The sequence below is a fragment of the Musa acuminata genome, chromosome BXJ3-4 (genome assembly GCF_036884655.1).
Source record: "Musa acuminata AAA Group cultivar baxijiao chromosome BXJ3-4, Cavendish_Baxijiao_AAA, whole genome shotgun sequence".
NCBI lineage: Eukaryota > Viridiplantae > Streptophyta > Magnoliopsida > Zingiberales > Musaceae > Musa > Musa acuminata.
The window spans coordinates 40,746,977-40,759,664 of record NC_088352.1 but is presented as its reverse complement, the minus strand read 5'-3'; the positions used below and the strand labels follow the sequence as shown (position 1 = coordinate 40,759,664).

The 12,688-nt window shown below is 37.7% G+C and overlaps 3 protein-coding genes across 5 annotated transcripts; 2 read left to right on the top strand and 1 right to left on the bottom strand.

Moving 5' to 3' along the window:
• Window positions 1-491: 491 nt before the first annotated feature.
• LOC135636632 (photosystem II reaction center W protein, chloroplastic-like) lies at window positions 492-1,175 on the bottom strand. Its single transcript, XM_065148502.1, has 2 exons — window positions 1,005-1,175; window positions 492-919 (listed from the first exon to the last, which is right to left on the bottom strand). The coding sequence occupies exons 1-2, from the start codon at window positions 1,093-1,095 to the stop codon at window positions 627-629; spliced, it is 384 nt and encodes a 127-aa protein (XP_065004574.1). The 5' UTR covers window positions 1,096-1,175; the 3' UTR covers window positions 492-626.
• Window positions 1,176-1,364: 189 nt separating this feature from the next.
• Window positions 1,365-5,545, top strand: LOC108952564 (uncharacterized). 3 transcript variants are annotated; one of them, XM_065148501.1, is made up of 4 exons: window positions 1,365-1,927; window positions 3,758-3,793; window positions 3,876-3,946; window positions 5,172-5,545. In XM_065148501.1, the coding sequence occupies exons 1-4, from the start codon at window positions 1,604-1,606 to the stop codon at window positions 5,266-5,268; spliced, it is 528 nt and encodes a 175-aa protein (XP_065004573.1). In that variant the 5' UTR covers window positions 1,365-1,603; the 3' UTR covers window positions 5,269-5,545. The 3 variants fall into 3 exon arrangements, 1 of the variants encoding a protein (XP_065004573.1); XR_010495980.1 differs by lacking the exons at window positions 3,758-3,793; window positions 5,172-5,545 and adding an exon at window positions 4,100-4,375 and having other exon boundaries at window positions 1,377-1,927; XR_010495979.1 differs by lacking the exon at window positions 3,758-3,793 and having other exon boundaries at window positions 1,381-1,927.
• An 853-nt stretch (window positions 5,546-6,398) lies between these two features.
• Window positions 6,399-11,517, top strand: LOC135636630 (probable ubiquitin-conjugating enzyme E2 16). Its single transcript, XM_065148500.1, has 6 exons — window positions 6,399-6,550; window positions 6,675-6,778; window positions 6,866-6,968; window positions 7,058-7,121; window positions 10,967-11,055; window positions 11,146-11,517. The coding sequence occupies exons 1-6, from the start codon at window positions 6,437-6,439 to the stop codon at window positions 11,239-11,241; spliced, it is 570 nt and encodes a 189-aa protein (XP_065004572.1). The 5' UTR covers window positions 6,399-6,436; the 3' UTR covers window positions 11,242-11,517.
• The last annotated feature ends 1,171 nt before the right edge of the window (window positions 11,518-12,688 follow it).

Genomic DNA, 12,688 nt, shown 5'->3' with positions numbered 1-12,688 from the left:
GGTGAAGATGAGATTTGATCGAACAATCTTGATCCTATAATTAGTTATCTGTAGCATTTCGATTACAATATTTTTAAAATTACATTGAGATCTTTATACCTACGAAAGTAAAATATTGACATCCCTATATAGGTTGAAAATAAATGGTTTTGTTGAAGTAATGGATTATATATTTTACTTTCGTAAGTATAATGATCTCAATATAACTTTTAAAAATATAAATATTAAAATATTAAAAAATTTAATTACAGGGGATAGGATAATATATGCGAGTTTGTTCCTCTAGTTTTGTTAAAATGACTAAATATGACACCATAATATGTATGAGATTTCCCATAACTTTTGAATGTTTGTTCAGTTTTATAACATCCTTTTTGTTCTTTTGATTTCAGAAGATGAAATGCAAGAAAATTTTGTTGAGCAAGTAATAGAGTGCTTTAAACACAACAAGTTCTCGATAGTCGATTAATTCTACCATCAGCCACATACGATACGATTAATAGAACTTCAAATTAGGGAACAGCATGAAGTGTTTCCATACAAGCATTCAGATCATACACCGGTCCTCAACCGAGCATGCATGCTTCCAATGATTTCCATGGAAAAGCCTATATATACGTGAGAGCTTAAAGGGAGAGTGCAGAGTCATCATCTTCCTCCAGGGTGGAAGTGTACACAAAGAAGAGAGCCCAGATGAGGGCAAACACACCCACTAATATCCATCCCAGCAGGTTGTTGCTGATCCCCAAGCTCAGCCCCGTCCCCTCCGTGCTCATCCTGTCGTCCACCAGCGCCAGGACCGGGTTCGAAACCGCCATCACGCTCGCCGCCGCAAGCATCGACGCCCCCGCTCCGGCCGACGGCTTCGCCTCCGTCGAGCACTTCACCCTCCCGCCCCTGCCTCCCATCCGAGGCAAACCTGTTCGACACAAGTACACTACCACTGTTAGCTGACGATCGACGCAGGTATCAGCACCGGGATCTAAGGCTGCGTAGAGCGCTACCGATCGCTGGCGAGGAGACGGCGGTCGGCCGCCTGGGAACGGCGGTGCGGACGAAGGCTGAGGTTGGTGCTGTGGTACCAATGGTAGCCATTATTTCCGCCTTCTCCCTCGGGGGTGGAGCTTCTCTGTGGTACTTGTGAGGGTATTATGGTGTCGTTTAAGGGAGTAGAAGACGGCCATGCACCACAAGAACTAGGGCAAGGCTATTGGATGGGGAAGATGGGGTGGATAGATTTCCTTATCCTTCTGCGGCCAATCAGTGTCTGCCAAGTGGATGATGCTTCATCAGCCTGGATTTTTTGTGATCTGCATTCATCTAAATAGCTCGATAAACTGAATCCATAATATTAAGCTCCAAGAACTTTTTTACAAGATAGATAACATATATACTCTTTTCTCTAACATACTTAGAATTACGGTCTATGCCGAAATATTGCATTACAGCGTTCGACCGGTACCCGCTTCTTTACCAGCCTCCTCATTGGAGAAGGTTCATCTGTTGAGTCACAGGTATCGCCGCCAATTGGCAACGTGTAGGTCGCAGTACCAGAAAAAGAAATTGCATTGTTACTCGTTTATACTTCGAATCTACCAGCCTTATGATTGGATACATCGGCCCGTTTGTCGTGGCGCGCAAGGAGATAAATGTAACCGGTAAACAGACGGGTAGGAGAAAAAAAGTACACTCGCCTCAAGCCAAAGTTCGATTTCTTCCCGCCGTGACACGGCCCGCTTTCCTCTCCTGGGGTTTCATCTCTCCTCCCAATTCCATCGCCCTCTTCGATCGAATCCTGCGCCGATGTAGTCTCCTCCAGCCGGATGCTCACGGCGGGGCCACGAACAAGCCGGCGGCGGCACCGTCTTGGTGGACGGCAGGCAAGCACGCGACGATGCACGAAGTTGGGATCAACGCAATAGAAGAGGTACGAGTTCTGCTCCGATTCCCCTTTCTGTGTTAAAGTTGGGATTTTTACTGTTTTCTTATTTGTCTCGTTTAGTTGAAGTGCGTCCCATTAGCAAGAAAACGGGAGTGGCCAGCGAGAAGAAGAATCTGCCGAAGATTTCTTCTCGTAGGTCTTACCATCTTGGTTGTCTCGAATTTGTCAGGCCAGACGATCGCACAAGATCGATCCAGGCCAGTTTCAGATCGTTACATTTCTTCTTCTTCTTCTTCTTCTTCTTAAAGCCTAAAGCTCCTTAACAAGTTGCCACATCCCGAAAACACACTTTACAAGACATACATACTTCAAATGTGGTCATCCTACAAGAAATAGTAATAGCGCCAAGCTAGCAAACTATAGCTGAAAGTTGTAGTGCTAATGCACGCCGTGTTCTAAAAATCATATTTTGAGTAGCCCCTTAGAGGGAATAAAAAAATCCTTTTCACAATCACCTGTGCCTGAGTGAGTTATGCCAGAATGAAGGATATCTTTCTTATCAAGTTAAACTATCCCCATTTTAAGAGGAAGATCTTGCCAGGGGCCAAGTACAAGGCTGATGTATAGATATCCTACCCTCATGTGAATGATCGGCCCATAGATCTCAAGGCATCCATCAATAGGCTTGATCGTAAAGTTTTCTTATTCAAAGAGTTAAATTTCACAAGTCTATTCTGATACAATTTGATTTTGTGTTCTGCATGAGTAATGATATGTTGGTCATAGGTGAATTGGTTTGGTTATTAGTAAAGAAAATACAGAGTAATTGATATTTCCTGTATCAAATATGACAATACAATAGTATTAGGTGACTTGGTTTGGTTATTGTCGTAGTTGACTTATTTTGGTCATAGTCGATGCATATGTAAACTTATGCAGCGATCCAGTGATGATGGATTTCTGCGTCAGTTTGGTTATAGTTGACTTCTTATGCATGAGTAATGATATGGTAGTCATAGTTGTCTTTGGTTTGGTTATTAGTAAAGAAAATACAAAGTAATTAATATTTCTGCATCAATTATGACAATACAATAGTATTAGATGACTTGGTTTAGTTATTGTCATAGTTGCCTTGGTTTGGTCATAGTTGATGCATGAGCTTAAGTAAGCTCATGCATAAATCCAATGATGACGAACTACAAACATTCATTATAAGCATCCTAATTGCTTTGTATTGTCATAGTTGATGTGTAATGAAAAACCTAAACAAACAACCATCAATTAATAGTAAAGAAAAATCTATATTAATTTTTCAAATTAAATATGTATGCTAGTGGCTAATCTAATAAAACTTAAATGGTGTTAAAATTACATCACATTGAAGATAGTTTCGAGATTTTTCTTAAAAAAAAATTATATTTTGCTTAAGATCTATATTCTCAAAAGACGTTTGGACGAGACAATGCTCGAGTGCCTCATAACAAGTCAAGGTGAGGCATTTAAAAAGGGTGCCACTCTGGTGCTTGCCTGAGCCCAAGCATTAAGCAACTCAAGCGTACGCCTAATCCAATCGAGTCTGGTTTCAATTATTTTGATATAATTGGCTCTACCTAGCCAATTATAGCCAGCAGGCTTTCTCGAACCTAACAATCTCCTCCTACCCAATTTCTCCTCCCTCTTCTCATTATACATATAATATATATATATATATATATATATATATATATAAATTTTAAAATGTGTGATTACTTAGGTGACTCAGTGTTTTGTCACCTTTTAGCGTCTAGTACTTTTCAAAACACTAATCGGTAAATATTTCATTAGCTTTTCTAAGGTTAAATTTGCTTGTGCTTCGTCTGTTGTTGTTTTATGTAGGGCTGCTTGACTTCCAATAATTTCTCTGCTGCTTTGGTTAGCTGGTTATGGTGTTGGCTGATGAGCATTTGAAGATACGCTATCATTTAAGCCTTAACACTTTATCACACTTTGACAGGTAAATAAACTTCAATTGCATTTGAGTTGGAACGGTTCTACTTATTATGTGCTGTGTCCAGAGCTGATCAGGTATGCTTTATGCTTTGTTGTTTGGTCACTTGTAAATCTGGAAACCTATCATATATTTCTTTCTGCATTTTGCTCAAGGAAATTTGTGGATCTAATTTATCTTTGATTTTGAGTTATCTGACTTCTACTGGAATGGGGGATATAACTTACCAGATACCAGTCCTGAGTAATATCTATCAAGACAAAGAAAAGAATCTATCAAGATGGCAGCATAGAGATATGTATTCTAGTAGAAACTTCCATGTAGGAAGCTACTAATGAAGTCTTCCATGACTTTGAACAACTTGGAATAGTCAAATTCCTACATTTCTCAGAGGAATGTGAAACCAAGAAATTTCCCTGATAGCAGTTTCTACATTTACATGGAGGAAGTTTGTACAGAAACTTCTATGCCTTGCACAACACAAAATCTTCTCCAGTTCCATGACATGCGTCAAGAAATTTTTGATCATTCTGATAAGAACAGAGAATTCTTTGCACAGTTCACAAGGTACCTGATTGACAATATATTCCAAAACAAATGTCATTGCAATCAAATTATTATTCCTTGCAAATTGAATGTTGCTCCTTTCCGAGTCTTTGAAGTCTGTTCCAGAATCTACTAGTTCAAAAAGGAGAGGATATGTACTGTCCAGTTGAGCACTTGCGACAGTAATATTCTGATGCTTAATGATGTTATGGAGAACCTGTTTTGTTCCTTTATTTTTCAGTCCTACCTAAATGGAAATGCGACTGCTGCACTTGCCTAACAATGGTTAGATGCTTGGTAGGTAATGAATTTATTATACCTTTGTAATGGAACCTATCTGAATGATAAAAGTTCACCAAAGTGCAGCTTTTCACCAAAGCTATTCTAGCATCTCTATTATGGCAAAGCATAAGCAATCTGAAAGATGCAAGTTATGCTCCTTTGTGAGATGCCAAGAGTAATTGCTTGACCAATTGTGCCTTTTCTGACACTAAAACATAACCAACTTAATTAATCTGGTGATGTATTTGATTAGCTAAATCAGTCTGGATTCATCATGCCCATGAAAAGAATTAATCTTAACTAGAAATATTTACAGATGATCAATGGAAAACGTTGACATATGCATGACTTAGATCAAGGTGCATGTATCTCTTCGTCAAGCTGCATAATCAAATAAATATTTATTAGTCAAAGAGGAAAAGGACTTCCAGATGGACATGGTTGACCTAATTTGCAAACTAATTTCGAGTACAGGATGACAGGGGGGACATGGCAAACATTTCCTAGAGCACCAAAGCAGATCTGTCATGTGAAGAAGAGTGACGATGCTTATTTCTTTTTGGTCAGATAGCACTGTTCTTGTGATAGACAAATCCATGCTGCTTCCTTCTTCAATGCAGTGATGACAGGTGCTAGTAACTAGACGATGGGGTTACACAGGGCAAGCACCTCGAGAAAGTAGACTCCAGATTTCTAGTTCTCTTGGGTGCTTTAGGTCGTCAGCTTTTGTTGTTTAAGTTTATTGCAATCCAATCAATCACTTTTTTTTTGTTTTTCTCTTCATAATCTCATACTGTCTGTCTGACCAACTGGATTATACTGCATTAATTGTATTCTAAGCTTCACAAGGAAGGCTGTTCAGGAATCATGTGTGGTTGCCTGTAGCATTTTGCTTTTCTTCTTTTTGTCTTTTGCGAAAGGATTTCTATCTTGAAGAGAACATACATCATTCTGCATCAGGTCGAGTCTTCTTGAGTTCTCTCAGCTTGCCAAGAAGTTTGGAGCTATCGACAGCAATTCGAATTCTCTCGAGCTCTGCTAGTTTTGAGTCCAATGTCTCAAGCACAGAGCTCAAAGAGTGCAAACAGATGAGGCCTATGATGTCCTTCACCTTCAGGTCCTGAAGAGCGATGTATAAGCAGAAGAAGATGGTAGTCTTTCCTCCATATATGCATTTATATATGCTTTGACTTTATTCGGGGAAGATTGAGACTGACTAATTCGAGTACTTGAAAACACATGAAATCCAATTTAGAAAATATCCAAAAATAAAATTATTATGTACATCATATTTACCTACTATTTTGAAAGACAAACTTTATAATATTATACTCATAAATGAGTATAATATAAAGTTTAGATCCAAACTCTCCTTTACCACTTATCCTTTAAAAAAAATTATATATTTTAGGAGCCTTTATAATTTATTATATTTTATTTTCATTCCATAATTAAGTGTAATATTATTTAGAGCAACGCATAACACCATTAAATTTATCTAACTCATATCAGACTTTCTATAGATTTATTTTATTATCTGAGAAATTTGTAAGTATAATTTGGTGAAATATCAATTTATTCGATTAATACAAAAATAAAAAAATTGACGTGTCAATAGCTTTTTGGTATTTCATGAGATTGGGATGTCCGAGTCGAATTCTAAAAGATATTAAAATCCAATTTGGGGCGAATTTTATGGATTTTTTTTCAAAAATGATAAGAAAAGAATACTATATTAAATGCATAATAGACGCCCCCTTTTCTCTCTCTCTCTCTATCTCTCGCTCCGCACGACACCTCTTCTCCGCCGCTGCCGCAGAAGCATGACCAGCTCCTCCGCCGCTTCTCGCAAGGTGGTCGTTCTCCTCTTCTTGGGATTCCTTCGACGATCATCGTCTTCTGATTCCTTCCCCTCCTGCGATTTCCCCTCTCCCGTTTGGTCCTAAATTTCTCCTCGTATGCATCGGTTGATCGCAGGCCCTGAGCAAGATCGCTTGCAACAGGCTCCAGAAAGAGCTGGTGGAATGGCAAGTCAACCCACCGGCCGGTTTCAAGCACAAGGTCACCGATAACCTCCAAAGGTTGGGGCTCGGTCTTCATCTCGCTCCTTGCTCTCCTCTTGTTTTGACCAGCGTCTTGATTCCTTCTTTTCTTTCTTTCCTTCCAAGGTGGGTGATCGAGGTGATCGGAGCGCCTGGCACGCTGTATGCCAACGAGAAGTACCAGCTGCAGGTCGATTTCCCGGAGCATTATCCCATGGAAGCTCCACAGGTAAGGAAATCGTTGGATCGTCTTGGTAAGGGTTCCTTATTTTCTGTTAGCTGGGATGATTGGAGTATGATTTAGTGGGTTTTGTTCAGGTCATATTTCTGCATCCTGCGCCTCTTCATCCGCACATCTACAGCAACGGGCACATATGTTTAGGTAATTCTCGTTGCTTGAGTTGGAACCCACGATCAATTTGATCTAATTGAATAGTTCTATGTTGCAGCCGTATCTTGTGTGCCAGAAATATTCCTTGCTTGAATGAACAGTCTCTCGTCTTCTTCTATCAACAAACCGTTGTTTTGATCCGCATTTAACTAGGCATCCTTTGGAAGAATGGTGTGGAGATGTGTGCTGAATCGTCTTCTATCTCTATTAATTACTTTCTTATTTAGCTAAACTCTTTTAGTCAAGGAGCTAGTTTGTTTTAGATAATCTTTTTCGGTTACCTTCTTTTTTTTGTTTTCCATAAAAGGCTCCAAAGGGTATGCGCCGTTCGATATGCATGTTTCTTCAATCATCAGTCCTCTGGTGGATTTTTCATGCCGCCTGGTTGCTAATCCGCTCTTGTTCTTTGTTCCAATTTCCTTATTAGTCTTCACACCAGCACTCGGGGAAGAATACCATATAATATCATCCACTCAAGTGTAGTTGTGGCTCAATCTAAGGCATAATGTCCTTGAAATTATAGATATTCAAATAACTCCTAACAAGGTTATATCTTCCGCACCGGACACCTGATTTCTATGTTAATGTTGTGCACAAGATCATTTAACTTATAAAGTTGCAAAATATCAGAACTTCTTTTCTGGATATATGTTATACTGATTTTTTATCATGTAAGAACAGAGACTTGGAAGACTGATAATTACTTTAGACAATCAATATTATCATTTCCTTTATAAATTTTCATAATATTAGAAGCTTGTGACACCAACTAAACGTGGAAAACAAATTTGTAAGAATTGTTGCTTGCTGTTGCTGGTCCATGCTAGTGAGCATGCAGGCACATGATGACATGGATATGATGATACTTCATGGCCTGGAAAGCTCAGGCCATCGCATCTGTCATGTCGATCCAGGTTTCTAGACTATCGAGAAATTTTCCTATCCTTTATTTTTTGCATTGTTTCTGTTAAATTTGGCCAATGTGGTTAGCTGGTCTGCATGTTATTCATCCATATTTATAATGGGAAGATCAATCTCTTCTTTTGCATGACTATCATAAATTAATTTCGATAATCCATTTTTTTTGTGTGAACCCTAGCATTATTGTTGGTTGATTCCTTGATTCTAAGGGATACTTTTTGGGCATGATATGGCCATTTACATAGTTAATTCAAGACTTTGAGTAGTGAGATCCTATGTGTACTCTAATATTTGGATAATGTGAATGATTATATAAAGTAGACCAAAAAGACTTTAAGGATTGGTGTAGTGAACTTCCATAGCTGAAAGGGAACTCTTATGTGCAAGCATCCAAATCACTACTATTGTTCTTCCATTTATATTTGCTTATTTGGAAAAGGTTAATTTCTACATGATGATGACCAACAATCCATTATTTCATTCAGTTCAACTTCCTTTCCTGGACCATTCAAAAATACTTGTGGGCTCCTTAAGAATTTGGTAAATTTATTGAAAATTTTCCAAATATACATTATCAGGTAAAAGAACACAAATATTTCTAATATCTATATATGATAATTTGCGATGAATAATTGGCTGAAATTTGCGTGGGATTAGAACTTGACCTGGCATTGGTTGTGTTCAATGGAAAATATGTTGATTGTAGTTGATCGATTGTTTCTCATCAACTCAGTATGGCAAGGGATGGTGGTTGGAAGATCTGTTGATCCTTCAGACCATGCTTGTGGAACTCCTTTCTAGAGATGTTTAAACTACTCTGTGAATCCAGTTAGTGAAATCTTGTAATTCCTCACCAGCAAAAGTATTCAGTGTGGCATGATTGCATGACTTGTTAATTTATCCAATCGTAGATGTTTTGGTACTGAACAATGCACAATCATCCTTTTGGCCTGTTTTAAGTACATATCATCATTTTATTCCTCTGGTTGTTTTGCATCCCCACTGTCATCAATTAATGATAGGCATTATCAAGATAGGCTCTTTATGTGAGTTTTTAGCAATATTAGCTTACAGAATTTAGATCATAGTTCTTATTTGGATTGTGATACCCTTGTTGAACCATCAGCTAGTTCCTTGTTCCTGTTCACTATACTTTTGCATCTTGGATTACTGTAGTACTACGCCGTATAGGATGTCAAAATTATGTGTACATTCTTGTCAATATCATTTTCTTTACAGGTTGAAGTTACAAAGATGAATAAAATCCACCAACATTTTTTACTCTATAATCCTTTAAAAATGCCTAAAATAACAAAAGCACTAAAAAAATTGATAAAAACAAAATCTGTAACTTTCAGGTGGTCTTAAAGCACTAATATTGATCCTCTTAGATGCATAGATAATTATTAAGATCAAGATATCTCACAAGAGGTCACAAGCAACCTAACTGATTCAATATATAACACAATTCAATTAAGCAATTACTCACCACATATGATGGACTAATCTAAGTGGCATACCCTTATCTGCCAACATATCACATGACCCAAAATATTCAACATTCTTGGTAACTATGTTCATATGTCTAGTTAAAAAGTTTAGATTCCATTTGCTCAGCATTAGGCTTCTGAAAATGTATATCCTACATGTTCGTTTGCGTGTCTTAACCTTATAGGCAATGGTTGATGATTGATAGCACAGCAAAAGTTTTATATTCTTACGAGGATAGGCCACAGGGGGATGATGATGTAAATATTCAAAAAGGATAATGCTGCTTGGTTTGTGGACAATTTAGCAAACACAAACAAATGGGTGTGGTATGTCAGCGCACAAGCTAGAAGGATATAACAATAGAAGTATTAACTAGATATACATGCCAAAATTAGTATATACAGGTTGGAAGCCTCTAGTACCTTTATTAAAAGCAAATAAGTATCAAGTAACAGTAGATTAAGTACTACATGAGCTTTCTTGACTTGTTCATGAAGAACATGCAATTTTTACAGATAATGCATACCTTATATTAAGTTTGAATAATAAAAAATAGTGACATGCATATTAATCAAGCATGACTAAATGATCTGTAAGGTGACATTATAATCATGAGCCAGGGTCCATCTTATTCTTCATAGATAGGTTTAACATTGATCCAGACTTTCCAAATGGTATTTTAGAAGTGATCAGTGGCAACAAAGGAAGAAGGAAGGGAGGGGAGAATTTTAGGGCTTATTTCTGATTTGTCGAGAATAATGAGATCCAATCTTTTCATCGAGGTAATAAAAACCTGATCTCATTCTATCAGACCAGCTAGTCTTTAAGCATGACAGAGCTTAAGGGAATTAAATGAACAAGGGTGTAGTTCAGCGATTTCCTAGGTAGACTAGCAGTTGGTCTTATTAGTTATGTGTAGCTACCATGGTTACTTCATCCAGATTCCGCTATATATCGGACAGTTAATAGGAAAGAACTCTTTGTGAAGAGCAAGGCATGAATAAGTCAATAGACTAATGTCTACTTCTCTGTGTGTGGTTATATTTAGCTTGGTTGTTTCATCAATATATTAGTTATTATCTGTTTATTTTATATTATGTAAGCCTCTCTTTCTTGTATATATATAGCAACTTAACACATTTTAAAGGAACCTTCATGGCTCAAGGTCAGAATGTTTGAGCTGGGAGATTAGAGTATGTCCTGGACAACTAATATATGCATCTTTGAAGATACATATTTCATTTGTTTCTCATCCTTGAAGACAAATTCTATTCACCATCATGTTGATTAACTTGAGGAAACGATATCAGATTTTTTTGAATTGGTGGAATTTTATAAACAAGAAGTGGACGCAAAACTAGTATTATTCTTGTTTCCATCTTGAAGATTTGCTTTCTTAACATATATTTTGGTTTCTTTGGCAGATATCTTATATGACTCCTGGTCACCAGCAATGACTGTAAGCTCTGTCTGCATCAGCATTTTATCCATGCTATCCAGCTCGACGGCAAAGGTTTCATCACATTCCTAGTCGATACATCACTACACATTTGAACATCTTTTTTCTTCAACACAAAGATTGAAATATTTCTTGTGATTTCAGCAACGTCCGCCTGATAATGATCGATACGTGAGGAACTGTAGGAATGGTAGGTCTCCCAAGGAGACTAGATGGTGGTTCCATGATGACAAAGTGTAATACTGATGCTACTGCCCCCTTCAGCTCCACTCTCCACCTAATGAAAGATGTCATGCAGTGTTTCTGCCTTGATAATACCATCTGAATTGGCCATTTGCTTTATCTTTTCATCTCGCTTCTGGTAACTGTAAAGCTTAGTTGCATGGAAGGAACTAATATAAAATTATGAAGTCATGGCATAATCGAACTGGCTGTGTTCCACTCTCAGTCAAACATTGTGGTGGACAACAACCCATTTACCTCTATGGATGATCAATAAACTCATATTGTTCTGCACATATTAGACTCATGTTCCTCTCATAATCTGTATCCAAACACCCCATCACCTCGTTTCATCCCAGAGAAAGATAAAAAAGGAAAAGTGGGTAAAACCAAAGAAGAATTTGCCACATACAATTGTTTGTGTTTCTTTATATCTTTGATGATTGCCGATACTGATGTTTTAACTTGACACTTGTTAGATGTTGCAGTCATCCAGTAAGTACACCTCAGAAACTTGGCCCTAATTGGAAGACAACCAGGTTTGAGTTGGCTTACTTTTTCCCTTCAATTACTTGCCAAGCACGTCGATGCAATGTATATGACTCATTCTCACTGGTCAAATCAATATACTATCTGGTCAAATATTGTAGCCAGGAAAATAACCTTCATAGATGACTTATTCTCGATGCAAATAAAAATGACCCAAGAAAATAACTGGGCAAAATTATTTTCCTGATTGCTTCAAAATAATAATACATTAAAATATGTAGTTCAAGTTTGTAAGTGCAAGCAATTACATATATTCACGAATAACAAGCTTCTCTACCCACACTTAGTAAAATTTATATCCTCTATTTATATTCTTACCCAGTTGTTTTGGATGCCACATCATTTAGGATTGGTTGTATCTAAAAGTTTATATAAACTTTTAAAATAAGCATAAGTGGCTTTGAATGACTAGTGATTTGGAGCATTAATGTTCTTTGTTATAGAGTCAATTTTTTTGAAAACTATTTTAGAATTGACTTACTACCTTGCACTAGCTACACCATTGAAACCTCATTCAATCGACTCTTGGGTAATGTTTTTGATATCTTAACGATCGACCAAATAGTATGCAGCTCTATGAAGGAGACAATCTAGATAAAAACTCTTTTTGCATTATGCTTTGTTTTGCACCTCTATGTGGCTGAGGTGTCAATACGGTTTGTCCCGTCCGAAGTATGCAAGATCTCTAAGCTAGAGTATATTAACCCAAGATTTGGTTAAGGGGGGCATAGGCCTCGTTCTCCCAGGTAGAGACTGAAGATTACTCATTTAGCTATCCGTTAGGTGCTCAGATCGGAATCGGGAGAGGGATTCTTGACTCTACTCCTTCCATGCTTAAGTTAGCAAAAGTTGGAGATGAGAGAGTTGGAGTATGTGTATGAGGTCCAACCCTAGTGTTGTTCCTGGGGGTGGCTTT